We start from the raw sequence: 13,627 nt of genomic DNA, 5'->3' as shown, positions 1-13,627 counted from the left end.
TACCAATTCTGAATCCATACAAATGCACATCCCTTTTCTTTCACTAAAAAAAGCTCAGGTATTTTACCATTTCTTTCTCTTTTTAAACCCTAGACAAAATTGTACTGACATAAACACTTTTGGAAAAACTACCTAATATTCAGAGAATGCAATAGACTCTTAACATTAATATTTATGTATGTTCAGTCTCAAAATGCTTGAATGTAAGTGCATGTGTTTGCAGGTGATTCCTTACCTTGACACAAGGTGGCATGGTTATGTTAAGGTTACACAATACATGCTGTGTGTCCTCATACTTTGTGCTTTTCCGCAGGAAAGACAAAAAACCAGTGGCTTCTTTGTTGCTATCTCTGACCTAGCATAGATAAGATGATCGAAAGAGAAGGACAAAGTATAGAATAGAAGTATAGAAAAGCAATATTAGAAAATACAAAAAAGGAGGAATGAGCAAAGAAGAAAATTGGAAGAAATGGAGTAGACCAAAAGGAAATGAATGAAGAGTGGGCAGAAAAAAAGGGAAAAGAAAACAGACCAAAACAGGTATTAGATTCCTTCATAATGTCTTGATTGTGTTGTGTAGTATCATTGGACCAGAAGCAAGGGGGGAACTGGGATAGAAGCAGTCCACAGGCAGGCAAGAGGGAGAGATTTACCTGCACATTTTACCTGGACGTCTGTCAGACCAGACAGTTACAGAGTGACCATGAGAGAAAGAAAGAAAGACAGTGAGACAGACATATACAGACAGGCAAGGCCGCAAGGTTGGAAGGCAGGCAAAGAAAGTGAGAAAGATACACGACGTGCAACAATTACCCAAGAGACATTGCAGCTAAACAGGTAAGCGGTTGGGCGCATGGCTAGAAGAACTAGGAGTAGTTGCTACTAAGCAGTACTATACGTTATAGTGAAAGACACACATGGACACACATTGTATGAGCTAAAAAAATACATTCAGCACATTAAAAATACACTGATACAGTCACAGGACAGAAGAAAAGACTTCTAAACATCCAGTTTCACAATTTTTTGTGACCGTTTTGGATTTGCAAGATGTGATGTAGAACATGTGGACACTGAGGCAATCTTTTTCTTTCATGTTATAACTCCAAATACTCTAAAACACTAATTAAATTGTCAATTTTTACTTTTCTATCATTCTTTATCTCATGCAGTTGCTTTGTTGTTGCAATTTAAGACTTGGATTCAGTGACGAAAAAGTCTCCTTTGACAATTTAGTGTTATTTTGCAGATAGTGCTTCCAAACACAAATGCTTTAGTTAGCATTGAGTACAGACCATTTAATTAGCCCAAATTATCTGTGTTTTAATGAAACATATTCTCTCCCAGTGCAGACTAAAAAAAGCAGATAAACTCTTGAATTTTGCAACTCAGAACCACTGTTAGCAACTAACCACCTCCATCAGACATAAACTTTTACAACAAGGGGAAATTTTGGACCACTTGGTTTTTCAAATCTGCTTAGATAGATTAGCTTTCCTTGACTGTAACTTGATGGATTCAAAACTTAAAAATTAGATGTAGCCAATGAGACAGAATTCATTCTTATATTACAGATCATATTGTTCCATATTTTCCTAACAGAGCACTTCGCTCTCATACTGCAGGTTTACTTGCGGTTCCTAGAGTTTCCAAAAACAAAATGGGAGGCAGAGCTGTCAGTTCTGGCTCCTCTCTTGTGGAACCAACTTCCAGTTTCTGTCTGTAAGGCTGACACATTGTCCACTAGGCTTAAGACTTTCCTTTTTGACAAATCCTATAGCTAGGGTTGGCTTGGGATTCCTGAGCTATCCCTTAGTTATGCTGCTATAGGCTTAGACTGCTGGAGGACAAGCTGGCCACCTTTATTCACATTCACAATTCTACTGCCTTTACTTACTCTGCTCAACCTGTTTTGTAATTATTTTTTCTATTTTAACATGTGTTTTTGTCCTTCAGGTACACCTGCACCTACATCTGGACCCGTAGTTCTTTGTTCGTTTGTCTCTCCTTCCTGTCCTCTCAAACCCAACTGGTCAAAGCAGATGATCACTTGTCCTGAGCCTGGTTCTGAAGGAGGTTTCTTCCTGTCAAAAAGGAGTTTTTCCTTTCCACTGTTGCCATTGTGCTTGCTCAGGATGGGAGACTGAAACGAAGTGAAGATTCAATGCGTCTGCTGCTTCCTTAGATAGAGAACTTTACTAATCGGTTTTTCTATGTATGTGAATGTTCCTGTAAAGTTCCCTGAGACAACTTTCTTGTGATTTGGCGCTATATAAATAAACTGAATTGAACTGAATTCTTTGGTGGGAAACCATTATCAAATCTCATGACTGTTATTTGGCTTTGCTGTTTTAAGATTTTTCTCTACAAGCATTGATTTTAGAGACGAGCAAAACCAAGAATCCATGAACTTCTCTTCAATTTGCAGACATATTTTGACAAAACATTTGATTATTTCAAGTGTTACCTGTCTATACGGGGTACAAGATAAAAATGTCATCAGTTCATGATAGAACATTCAACATCACATGTTCACTAAATATAGTTGAAGCATGATTCATCTGAGATGAGCTCTTGCCCATTTGTATGCTAACTTCTTGTCTAATACAGTTAGGGGTTAGAATTTTGGTTGAAGGAGTGGAAAAGGTTAAGATAAACTGAATATTCTCCTGAACAAATGCAGCAACATGTTTAATAATGGTTCCTGATGAAGAATAACCCTGACTGTGTACAGCAGTACTTTCTGCTCAAAACCTGTTCACATCCATGAACTATAGATGTTGAATACCTTGATCATTTTGAAATGGTTAACTGAGAGTATGTTATTTGACCTGGTCAATGATTCTCTAAATTTCTCACAAAATAGTGTGGCACAATTAATCTTTGCTTGTAATTACAAATTCTTTGGTAGAACCTTCTTTAACACACCATAATGACATCCTCATTTTAAGCCAATTAAGCGGCAAATAGTACCATGTTTCACAACAGTATTCTTTGCATATTTTATTAACTTTTCTAAAATATTTAGACAGTTTACTGACATCAAATACTAGATCTGTTGATCTTTTAAAGTATTAAGGAATCTGGCAATCGAAAACAGTAAAATATTTATCCTTTGTAAAAACGAAAATATGGAAATAAAGCAAATAAATTGTAAATTAAAGGGTTAATGGTATAAAGTAATCCAAATCATATCTAACATATTTCCCATTAAAATATTAATAATAGTTACAAGACTGTATTTTTGTAAAGGAGGATTATTGCATGAAAAAAAATACTGATTTCATTTAAACTGAAGATAGTTTTACAGCCACAATGAAAAATAACCTTTATACACTTCAGATTGTGTTGAAATTTTATAACTCTGAAAATATTTTTATTGATAAGGTAAATTATATGTTTTTCAGGGTTTTCAGACAAATAAAATAGTGTTTTGTCTGTTGCGATGGTGTCAAGTTTGAGTACTTATCTGAATGTTTTTGATTGGTAATTGCGAGAACAACAGTCAGCTTGACGTGACAATAAAGGTCTAAACATACACAACAATCACAATATGAACAAGATGTTCAGGTGATCAGAAGGTGTTCTGGAGGGACAGACTCTCTGGAAAGAAGATCTTTGACTCACTAAACCCAAAACCCGAACAAGGAACAAAAAGCTTGAAGCTCCGTGAAGGTATCCGAGCAGTGAGGTGCAGACAGACCTTAACTGAAACAGGCAGTCTGTTGTCTCTGAAGGCCTGGAAGCTGAAGCTACGAGGCTGCTGGGTGGCCTTTCTCATAGGCACCAGGTTCCCAGAACACTCCAAGTGCAGCGGCATGCCCTCCATAAGCTGTGAAAAATATGAAAATGTTTACATAATTTATCTAATACTCTTCAAGTAACACTGATATTCATGAAATCTTTGCTTTTTATGACTGTGATATTTTCCCTTTGTGCTGACCTCAATGTCTCGACTACGTGCCACTTCGGTGAAGTTTTCATGCAACTCCAGGGTTTTGTCCATCTTGTCGTCCGTCATGCAGTAGCAACGCAACCGCCCTTCACGTGCTTCATTCATTTTTGCAAAAATGACAAATTTGGCCATATATGGAACTGACATCAGCTCCTTGTGCAACAAGTTGGCAAAGGTCACTGCCTCTGCTGTACGCGGACAGTCTGCCAGCCAGAATCTGGAGCAGAAAGGAAAGAAATTAAGGAAGTTAATACTGGTAGAAATGTAAAACAAATCAGACAAAAAATAAATACTGGTGATAGATTTGTCTCGATTACCTTGCAGACACGTTAGTGGTGAAATTAGCACAGGTATTGGCATACATCAGCTTGGTGGTTCCAGTGATGTCCTCCCACTGAGCTGGTGCTGTTCCACCTGAGTCACCATAAGGGTATTGTGTCATTGGTACACACATCACTACGCACACTTAAAAACTGCAAAATGAGAACGTCTGAAAATATGACAATGAAAACAGCAATAATTTCAATCTAAAAATGGTTTCTAGTACCTATGACGCTGCAGAGGAGGCGCAAGCTGGTGGTATCCCCCTCGCCTGCATCACGTCGATTCTCCCTCCAGGATGGGGGTAAAGGGATGCGCAGTCCGATTGGCCGGTGAAATTTGCGTCGCCGTGGTTCAATGGTAACCACCGGACTGAAGGTCGCCTGGTTACCAAGCTGCTTGGTCAGCAGTTCATCTGGGATTGGTTGTGCCTGAAGGTATAAAGCAGTGGGGTAAGACCTTATATTTATGTATTTGCAACTTAAATCAGGAAAGTGAGGAGTGATAGATGGCTGAAGGGAAACAAACCAGCCAAAGAAAAACTCAGACAAATGAATGTTTCTTTACACAAATGAACACAAATTAAAGTTTAGTCATAAGATAGACAATAAAACATTTTTTTTCAAGTTTAAAAAACTTAGCAGGTCTTAATGTTTTATGTGTCCTGATGGTTTTATATGTGAAGTCATGTTACTTTATTCTTCTAAAGGGTTAAGAGTACAAACTTATCCTCATTTTATTTTTTAGTGACAATAATAACTATGTTTGGTAACAAGCATAGTATCAATTATGTGCTTCCAAAAATAATAAACAGAACCCAGAAAAAAGAGATGAACTAATTGTTTAATGACTTGTTCAACAACCAAGTTTTTTTTATTTATGTAAAGTACAGAGCTTCTAATATTTGCATAAATACAAATGTAAAATAAACATCTAAGAATCTATATTAACAGTTCATCTTCCTCTTCCACCATGTCACGATTCTACTGTAATGTTTACTTGTCCTTGTACCTGTAGCCCCAGCCGCACTCTCTTGGTGACAGCCGTCTCGGGGAAGATGGCCTCCACACGGGGCACCAATTTACTGCTCAACCTGCCACCTTCTGGACCAATCAGATCACTTTCCTGTTGAATGCGGGAGACTACAGCAAAGTAAAGGGGGAAGTCAGTGGATATGATTCGACGGATTCTCTTCTTCTCCAGCTCCTCGTAACTCTCCAGCTCTAAGAGGATGTCAAATAAAGGACACACAGAAACACAAGCAGATGGATGGGTTTGCTGCAGCCCAAAGTTTTTCTTGTCTCATTTGCAACCTGTGAAGTCTTTTGAGAACTGACCTTCGTCCATGCCATTTAAAATAGTTTCCAGCACTTCGTCGCCATAGCGATTGCGATGCTCCTTCCAGACTGAGCCGTTTTCACTGCGGAGGACCACAAGCTCTCGATCTCCACGGGCCAGTGAGGCAAAGTGAGGGATTTCTACTATAACAGGTCTTTAGAGGTGGAAAAAAACTGCTTGTGTAAAAATTTTGCATGTTTTCTAGAACACAGATAAAAACAAGTTCAAGAAATCCAAGCCTAACTCACCCAAGAAACTGCATACTGGAGGGGCCCAGGGAGATGATACGGCTAGCCAGACCTTCGCCCTCCACTAACGGAGGAGGGGTGGTCAGTTTCTGGGGTTTTACAAGGCGACAGGTGATTCGTGTCGGTGCAGCGCAGGTCCGAGGAGGAATGATCACCCGCAGGCCATGGTGTCTGCTTCCTCGCATGGAGCCTCCTCTTGCATCCACCATGAAACTCACCAGGAACCTAAGTTTTATGGTGGTTTAACTCAGAATTACAAGTGGTAACTTAAATCAAAATGCTACATATGTTGTTGTAGCTTTGCCAGAGAAAAATAAATAATAATACAATACAATATGAAATGATCTCACCCTGTGTGTATGGGGCTAGCCACGGGGCTGACATTGTCTGAGGTCTCTGTAGCAGGACTGCTTGGGATTAGTGAGTCCTCATCATACTCTTTTGGTAAAGGGATAGGGGTGTGCTAGAGTAAGAAGGGAAGGAAAAAGAAAGGCTATGAAATATCAAGAGGTCGTAAAACAACCTAGATTGAACATATTAGGACAGAGATGCAAAGGAAACAAATGTAGTGGTACAAACTGCTGCATGATGCAAGGAATGAGGGCAAGTGACAGAAGCAGCTGTGTGAAAGAAAAGATCAGTGAAAAAGAAGAAATGGAGAATACCTGATCCAGCTGAACCGTCTCCGGTGACACACAGGGGATTCTTGGAATAGCAGGAGAATATGGCCTGTGACAGAAAAACAAGATTAACAGGAAAAGGTGCCTAAAAAATTATATTCAATAGATAAATGCATATTAGTCTTAAGCTAAGCTAATGCATCTCATTAATTAGAGCAAGAACAAAAGTTGTGTCAATACTTCAATCAGCAGCACCTTTGCTAATTCATTAAATGATGCTAACTAATGATATGTCGATGTCCCCTGTCACTCAAGGATTTTAACAGTGAATGTCTGTAGTTTTTGAGATGAGAGTTTTTTTTTTCTGGACTGGAATTGAACAGGGAATGCAAGTAAACCTTAATGTTTTTAAGTGCAAGATATCCAAGTGGGTAGAAGTTAAATTTTTTGCACCCTATGCGCTGCACCGTGGCTGATACTGGCAAGCAGTGGCAGCAATTTTATCAACTAGCAGGTGCAAAGGCAGAGCCAGAGGGTGGCCAGTGGTGGCCATTGCCACCATTGAAAAAATATTTGACCACCCTACCAGTCACCCAAGTCCTTTTTGGAATATAAAAGCTGGAAAGCCCAATTTTCTCAAATGATAGGGGTGGCCAGTTTACATATATATACAGTAGTCCCTCGCTATTTCGTGGTTTAACTTTTGCAAACTCGCTCTTTCGCAGTTTTTCAAAGTAAGATTGGACACGACACACAATTGGCTGATTGATGGACGAGCCGCAAGATCGACATGGATTTTTTAATTTAAAATATATTATTTTAAATTATTTAGTACCTGCTGCACCTGTGTGCAGCCAACATGTGCAGGGAGAAGCTCCTTCCTGCAGCGAGTCCTGATCTCTGCTCTGCAGCGGAGAAGTGGGTTTGGCCGAGAGCGCTGGCAGGTGGCAGAGAGAGCAGAGATCATGACATGCTGTGCTCTTTTAGAGTGTTTAGAATTTAGAAACATTGTTTAGAATATTGCAAGAGTGTGGGCTAAAATAAAATACTATTTACTAATTGCACTACTATTCCTACTTTGCGGTTTTTCACTGATCGCGGGGAGACTGAGAACGGAAACTCCCACGATAAACGAGGAACTACTGTATTCCATTTTGGTGTATGGCTGCAGCTAGACCTAAGAAAGGGTCCTATTGAAAACCACAATGGCTGTTTTAAAAGTTTTATTTTATTTTATTTATGTCGATACAGTTTAACTAAACCTGAGTCATCCTTCTGAACAAATGTTTCATTGGTCTTATGCCAGTCATACCTTTGTTAACTTTAACATGAAAAATAAAAATAATTATAAAGTTTGAAGTACACAGCAGCTCTTAATCTACTGTACTCCAACTTCCCTAGTATATTGCAAATGACTTACGTGGTACCCGTGCCACCATCAAAGTCTCTCAGGGTTTTCTTCGGGGATAGAAAGTCATCGTCCTGGTCCTTGAAGTCGTCAAGTTTTAGATAGCGTGCTCCATCCAACCCAAGCAGCTCATCTCCTGTGGGGAAATTAGAAAGGTAAGAAACAGGGAAAGCAAGAAGGCAAGTATATTGCAGAACACAAAGAATTAGGAAATAAAAGGATGGAACCATGGGAGTAAACAAAATAATACAATTTTCCAGATCAGTAAAGACAATATACCAAAGAATTTATTTTGTGCTGGACATTTCCAATTATTGCAATACTTATTTTTTTAAGTTTAAGTTTTTTTTCTCCTAAACTTGGACTTATAAAATAATTTTGATTTAATTTAAATCCTGATGAACATGTGAATGTTAATTCAACATTATTTTCATGTTTTACCTTTCCGTTTGTTTTTGCAATCTTTTTTTCTTCTTCTTCTTCTTCTTCTTTTGGCTGCTCCCTGCATTAGGGGTCGCCACAGCGAACTAAGTTGCACGAAGACTTGGCAGTTTTTTTGTTCTTTTTTTACGCCGGATGCCCTTCCTGATGCAACCACAGACCACCGAGCTACTACAACTACATAACTACAAGTAATTATGCCTCGATTGTGCTTTTTTAATCTTTCACATATCAAGTTGATCAGAAGATGGTTATTTAAGACTTTGGCTTTTTATAATATTAAAAATATTATGGCTTCCTTAAATAGAGAACTTTACTAATTTACTTTTATGTATGTGAATGTTCCTGTAAAGTGCCCTGAGACTACTTTGTTGTGATTTGGCTATATACATAAACTGAATTGAATTATAACAGATATACTATTCAAATTATTGACTTCATTTAAGGAAAGTAAATCCTTTAAATTCATTTAAAAACATTGTTCTGATTGAAATCTGCTTAGGTAATCCATTTTTGTGTTCTTCTGCTACTTTTAGCCTCTTCATATTCATATATTTTAGCCATTGCTCACTTTTTAGCAAGCCTATTGTTACTTTTATATTTAGTTACCATTCTGCTACTTTTAGCTTTTAGCTAGTGTTTAGCTTTATTTAGCTTTTAGGTAGTGTTTGGCTACCATAGGATATTAGCCAATCTTTGCTCAGTTTAGCATTTAGTTAGCGTTCTGCTTCTTTAAGCCTTTAGTCAGTGTTTAGTTTCTTTTAGACTCAAGCGTTTGTTTAGTTACATTTAGCTTTCAGCTAGTGTATCATTATGTTTAGCTTCAGCAGTGTTGTTCATCACACAACATTCACACTGCTTTCTTCTACTTTGGCTTGGTTTGTTCTAAAGCGATAATCAATTCTCATCCTTTTCATTCCTTCATCTTCATGAAATTACAAACTGACACAAAGTCACTGCAAACATTTTCATTCAACATCCAGAGCCAATGGGAACTAAAAGAGTGGAAGAAAATCAAGACTGGTCAAACAGTGAGTTTTAACACAGCTCAGGACTGCATGGACAGCAAACTACAAGGCACTTGGTGACTGCTTTTGTTTTTATATATATATATATTGTTTTTTAAGTGAGCATGCTCATTAAAGATGAAATATGAGTTGATGGTAGTTTCTGTGTAAAAGGAAAACATCTCAATTATTGAACAGGAATGATGTCAAAACAACTATAACAAACACAGAAACATTAAAAACACTTAGAGTTGTGGCCAAAAGTTTTGAGAATGGCACACATTTTGGTTTTCACAAAGTTTGCTGCCTCAGTTTCTATGGTAATAAAGTGTATTAACTCCAGACTGTGAAGAGTGATCAGATGAACTGCAAGGACATTGCTGCTTGTGAGATAGCACCCCAATCAACTACTTATTGAATCATCAATAACTTCCAGGAGAATGGTTCAATTCCAGCAAAAAAGGCTTCAGGGTGTCTAAGAAAGTAAATCAAGCATCAGGACCATCTCCTAAAGAGGATACATCTACAAGATCGGGTCACCACCAGCAGAGCGGGTTCAGGAATGACAGACGGCAGGTGTGAGAGCATCTGAACACACAGTGTTACCAGGAGGATGGCTCAAGAAGGGCAGCAAAGAAGCCACTTCTCTCCAAGAAGAACATGAAGGAGAGACTGATGTTTTGTAGTAAGTGCAGGGATTGGATTGCAGAGGACTGAGGTGAAGTTATTTTCTCTGATGAAGTCTCCTTCTGAATGCTTGGGACATCTGGAAATTGTCTGGAGAAGAAAAGGTACCATGTTTCCTGTGTTCCAACAGTGAAGCATCCTGAGATCATTCATGTGTGGGGTTGCTATTCATCCAGGGGAGTGGGTTCGCTCAAACTTTTGCTTAAGAGCACTGCCATGAATAAGGAATGGCATCAAAACATCCTCCAACAGCAACTTCTCACAACAATACAGGAGCAATTTGGTGATGAATAATGTTTATTCCAGCGTGATGGTGCATCTTGCCACAAGGTTAAAGTGATACCCAAGTGTCTCAGTGAACCAAACATTGTTATTTTTGGTAAAATTTCCTATGGCCAGGAAACTCCCCAAATCTCAATCCCATTGAGAACCTGTTGTCAATCCTCAAAAATAGGATGGACAAACAAAAACCTAGAACCTCTGATCAACTCCAAGCATTGATTAGGTAATAATGGGTTGTCATCATTCAAGATTTTGCTCAGAAGCAGAAAACCAGCATGCTGAGGTGAACTGCAGAAGTCTTAATGAAGAACGGTCAACACTGTAAGTATTTAGTCATTGTTTACACTGGATGTATTTGACAAAAAAATTTAATCAAATGTATGGAATGCTTATATTTATGGTACTTCATTATACCATAATGCCATTATACCATTAATGGGGCGGCTGTGGCTGAGTGGTTAGAGCAGTCGTCCTCCAATGCAAGAGTTGGGGGTTCGATTCCATCAGCAGTCAAATGCTGAAGTGTCCCTGGGCAAGACACTGGACCCCCCCATTGCCTCGGATGTGTGTCCCAATGTGATGTAAAGCACTGATTATTATTGTATAGATATAGTAGAGTGCTGTATGAATAGATAAATGAGGGCACAGATTGTAGTGAAAAGCGCTTTGAGTATTTCAATAAGATAGAAAGGTGCTATATAAGTACAGTCCATTTACAGTCCATATTATTACAAAAGGTTCTAAAAAAAACAGGCAAAATAACTTTGTGAAAACCAAAATTTGTGCCATTCTCAAAATCTTTGGGTACGACTTCAGACAGAACCGTTTATGATTTAACATCCACCAGTACAAGCTTTTCAGGAACCTCCCCAGAAAGGTTAAACAAGTAATAAGAGATGAAATAAAACAAGTAGAAGGACCAAAACAGATTACAAAACGAGGTTTGCTTAAAGCCAAAGGACGGCTGCGTGAACAGCGAGCCTCGTTTTCAGAAGACTGTCACAGCTGCCACCCAGCATGTGTTTAATCAGCTAATGACTCAGTCAGGTTGTGGAAAGCAAGGCTAATTCACAAGGCAAACATTTTCATCTTCTATGCTGAAAATTTGGAATTTGGCCCAGAATAAATCCTCGAACAAATTTGCATTTAATGCTATAGCAAAAGGAAATTGTGGGTTTGAGCTGGTGACAGGTTAAAATAAAATCTGAACAAGTTGGAACAATAGAGAAGATGAAGACAAAGGACAGAAAACATAGCTGGAGTTGAAAAGGAACATCATTAGAAACACAATTAGTGAGACAGAGATAATGAGAGAGTGTAGTTGTAATGAAGGCACGGGTTCACCAGCCACTGGATTGGGCAAGGCAGGGATACAAACTCTGTCGTACCTAATGTTAGCTGGGCAACCCCTATGAAATAAATAAAAAAAAAATAGTTGCATGTCATCAGACATAAAATAACATTACACTTTTGATTAGTCAGTATATTCCAAGCATTTTTCTTTAATTAAAATTGGGATTCAGAGCTGAAAATGAATTGAATCAAAGTTTTGCATATGACGTGTTTTGCCAGAACCGTAACAGACGAGCTTACCTTCGTCTTCGGAAACATCCAAAATCTCATCAACCGTCTCAGGGAAGCTCATACGATGTTTCTCTGTGGTCATCTGAAGGAGCAAAGGAATGTTAGAGGGAAGAGGAACTATAGAAGCAAAATAAGAACATACTGGATTATTATGGAATAATCTATGCCACTAAATGTTAAATATGCTGCTTTGCAAACTATATATGATGAGTTACTCACGGTGGAAACAGACTCCTCAGTAACCAGCTTTAACACATCAATAACAGAAATATAACCGAGCCGCTTAGCAATGCCCAGAGGAGATGTTCCGTTCTGCACAAAGATATAAGATAAACACTACTAAAAATTATGCATATTTTACATTCAAATGACATAACTTTGCATTCTGCCTGCAGAGTTGTAGACTTGCATTTTTATAACCAACATTTACACACAATGTAACAAAAAAAAAAAACCTAAAAATTAAAACAAGCTTGTTGATATAATCTTAGCAAACACAAAAAATTACTAAAACTCATTGAGCTTAAATTTGGTGCAATAGTAGCTGAGCCTCACTTCTTCCAAGCATAATATAAAGTGTGATAATTTTGCTAAAGCGTTGGCAGTACCGTACTTTTTTACTATATAAGTTGCACATTTTTGCATAAATTTGCATGCCCTGTGACCTATACGGCAAAGTAACACATTTATGTTTTATCTTCATATTTATAAACCAATTTTTGGTCGAGATCTGACAATTTAATTCATTCTGACATGGAAAATATTGAACACTACCATTTTCAGCCACAAGAGGACCCTCGAGTAATATGGAAAGCCAAGTGTCTCATTATTAGGTAAAAGTGGCTATTAATGAGACACTTGGCTTGCCATACAGGGCCACCTTCATCTCGCTCCGGGACTCCTGGAGCAAACGTCAAATCAGCTGCATTTCACCGTGCCACCCAGGCAAAATTCAGATGATTTGACTATTAAAGTTCATTTATTAAGGAAACGTTCAACTGAGACACACCTTTGCTATAATGTCGAGCAAACAAGTAATTGTTTTTAGGTGGTTATCTTGTTAAATTTTGAAGAAATGCACAGCGAGTCCTCCCCCCTGCACGCTCCCACAGTCACAAATGGGTTTTTGAAATGTAGCTGATTTGACTGTTAAATTGCATTTAAGGAAAATTTAATCTGAGACACACCTTTGCTATAATTTTGAGCTAACAAATACAGTTTTTTCTGGTGTATAAGTCACAGTTTTTTTGCATAGATTTGTCAGTCCTGCAACTTACAGTTGCTGAAGTGACTTATATGTTTTTTTCGTAACGCAAATTTTGACTGACGCTTTGAAGTTCTAAGAACTGCAACGGCGAGTCCTCCCGTGCGCGCCCGCTTCACTCAGCTGGTGCAAGCGGAAGAACGCTGGAGAGCTAGCAGTTCGGGCTGTGATGAATGGATGGATGGCGGCGCGCAGCCCAGGCGAAATGAAGCCGTTTTGACCATTAAATAAATGCATATTAAACGTGACGGGTCAGCAGTGATGCATAATAAATGTGACTTATACGTTGAAGAGACTTTTATAAGTTTTTTCCTCTTCATGATGCTTTTTTGACTGATGCGACTTATAAAATACGGTAATTGTTTTTAAGTGCTAATCTTGTTAAATTCTTGTTAAAGTCCTCCCGTGCATGCTCCAGCAGCTGACATTTGGCAGCCAATGGATTTTTGCTACAGTACCAGCCATGTTTCTG

The 13,627-nt window shown here is 38.4% G+C and overlaps 1 protein-coding gene across 1 annotated transcript in view; it reads right to left on the bottom strand.

Annotated features, from left to right (window-relative positions):
* Positions 1 to 12,189, bottom strand: part of LOC119424563 (ankyrin-1) — a gene marked incomplete at its 3' end in the record, with an annotated part of 42,012 nt that extends 29,823 nt beyond the window's left edge. Inside the window, exons 1-13 of the mRNA XM_037692050.1 lie at positions 12,111 to 12,189; positions 11,901 to 11,973; positions 7,903 to 8,026; positions 6,528 to 6,591; positions 6,213 to 6,325; positions 5,863 to 6,087; positions 5,614 to 5,768; positions 5,288 to 5,499; positions 4,503 to 4,707; positions 4,273 to 4,369; positions 3,944 to 4,172; positions 3,704 to 3,832; positions 236 to 355 (exon numbers count right to left, since the gene is read on the bottom strand). Of these exons, the coding sequence (XP_037547978.1) occupies positions 236 to 355; positions 3,704 to 3,832; positions 3,944 to 4,172; positions 4,273 to 4,369; positions 4,503 to 4,707; positions 5,288 to 5,499; positions 5,614 to 5,768; positions 5,863 to 6,087; positions 6,213 to 6,325; positions 6,528 to 6,591; positions 7,903 to 8,026; positions 11,901 to 11,973 (1,746 nt within the window). The remainder of the gene's footprint in view (positions 1 to 235; positions 356 to 3,703; positions 3,833 to 3,943; positions 4,173 to 4,272; positions 4,370 to 4,502; positions 4,708 to 5,287; positions 5,500 to 5,613; positions 5,769 to 5,862; positions 6,088 to 6,212; positions 6,326 to 6,527; positions 6,592 to 7,902; positions 8,027 to 11,900; positions 11,974 to 12,110) is intronic.
* Between the last annotated feature and the right edge of the window lie 1,438 nt (positions 12,190 to 13,627).

Source organism: Nematolebias whitei, chromosome 18 (genome assembly GCF_014905685.2).
Source record: "Nematolebias whitei isolate Nwh7 chromosome 18, NemWhi1, whole genome shotgun sequence".
NCBI classification, from domain to species: Eukaryota; Metazoa; Chordata; class Actinopteri; order Cyprinodontiformes; family Rivulidae; genus Nematolebias; species Nematolebias whitei.
Note: the sequence above shows the minus strand (reverse complement) of the source record. Positions and strands in the feature narration are given on the sequence as shown.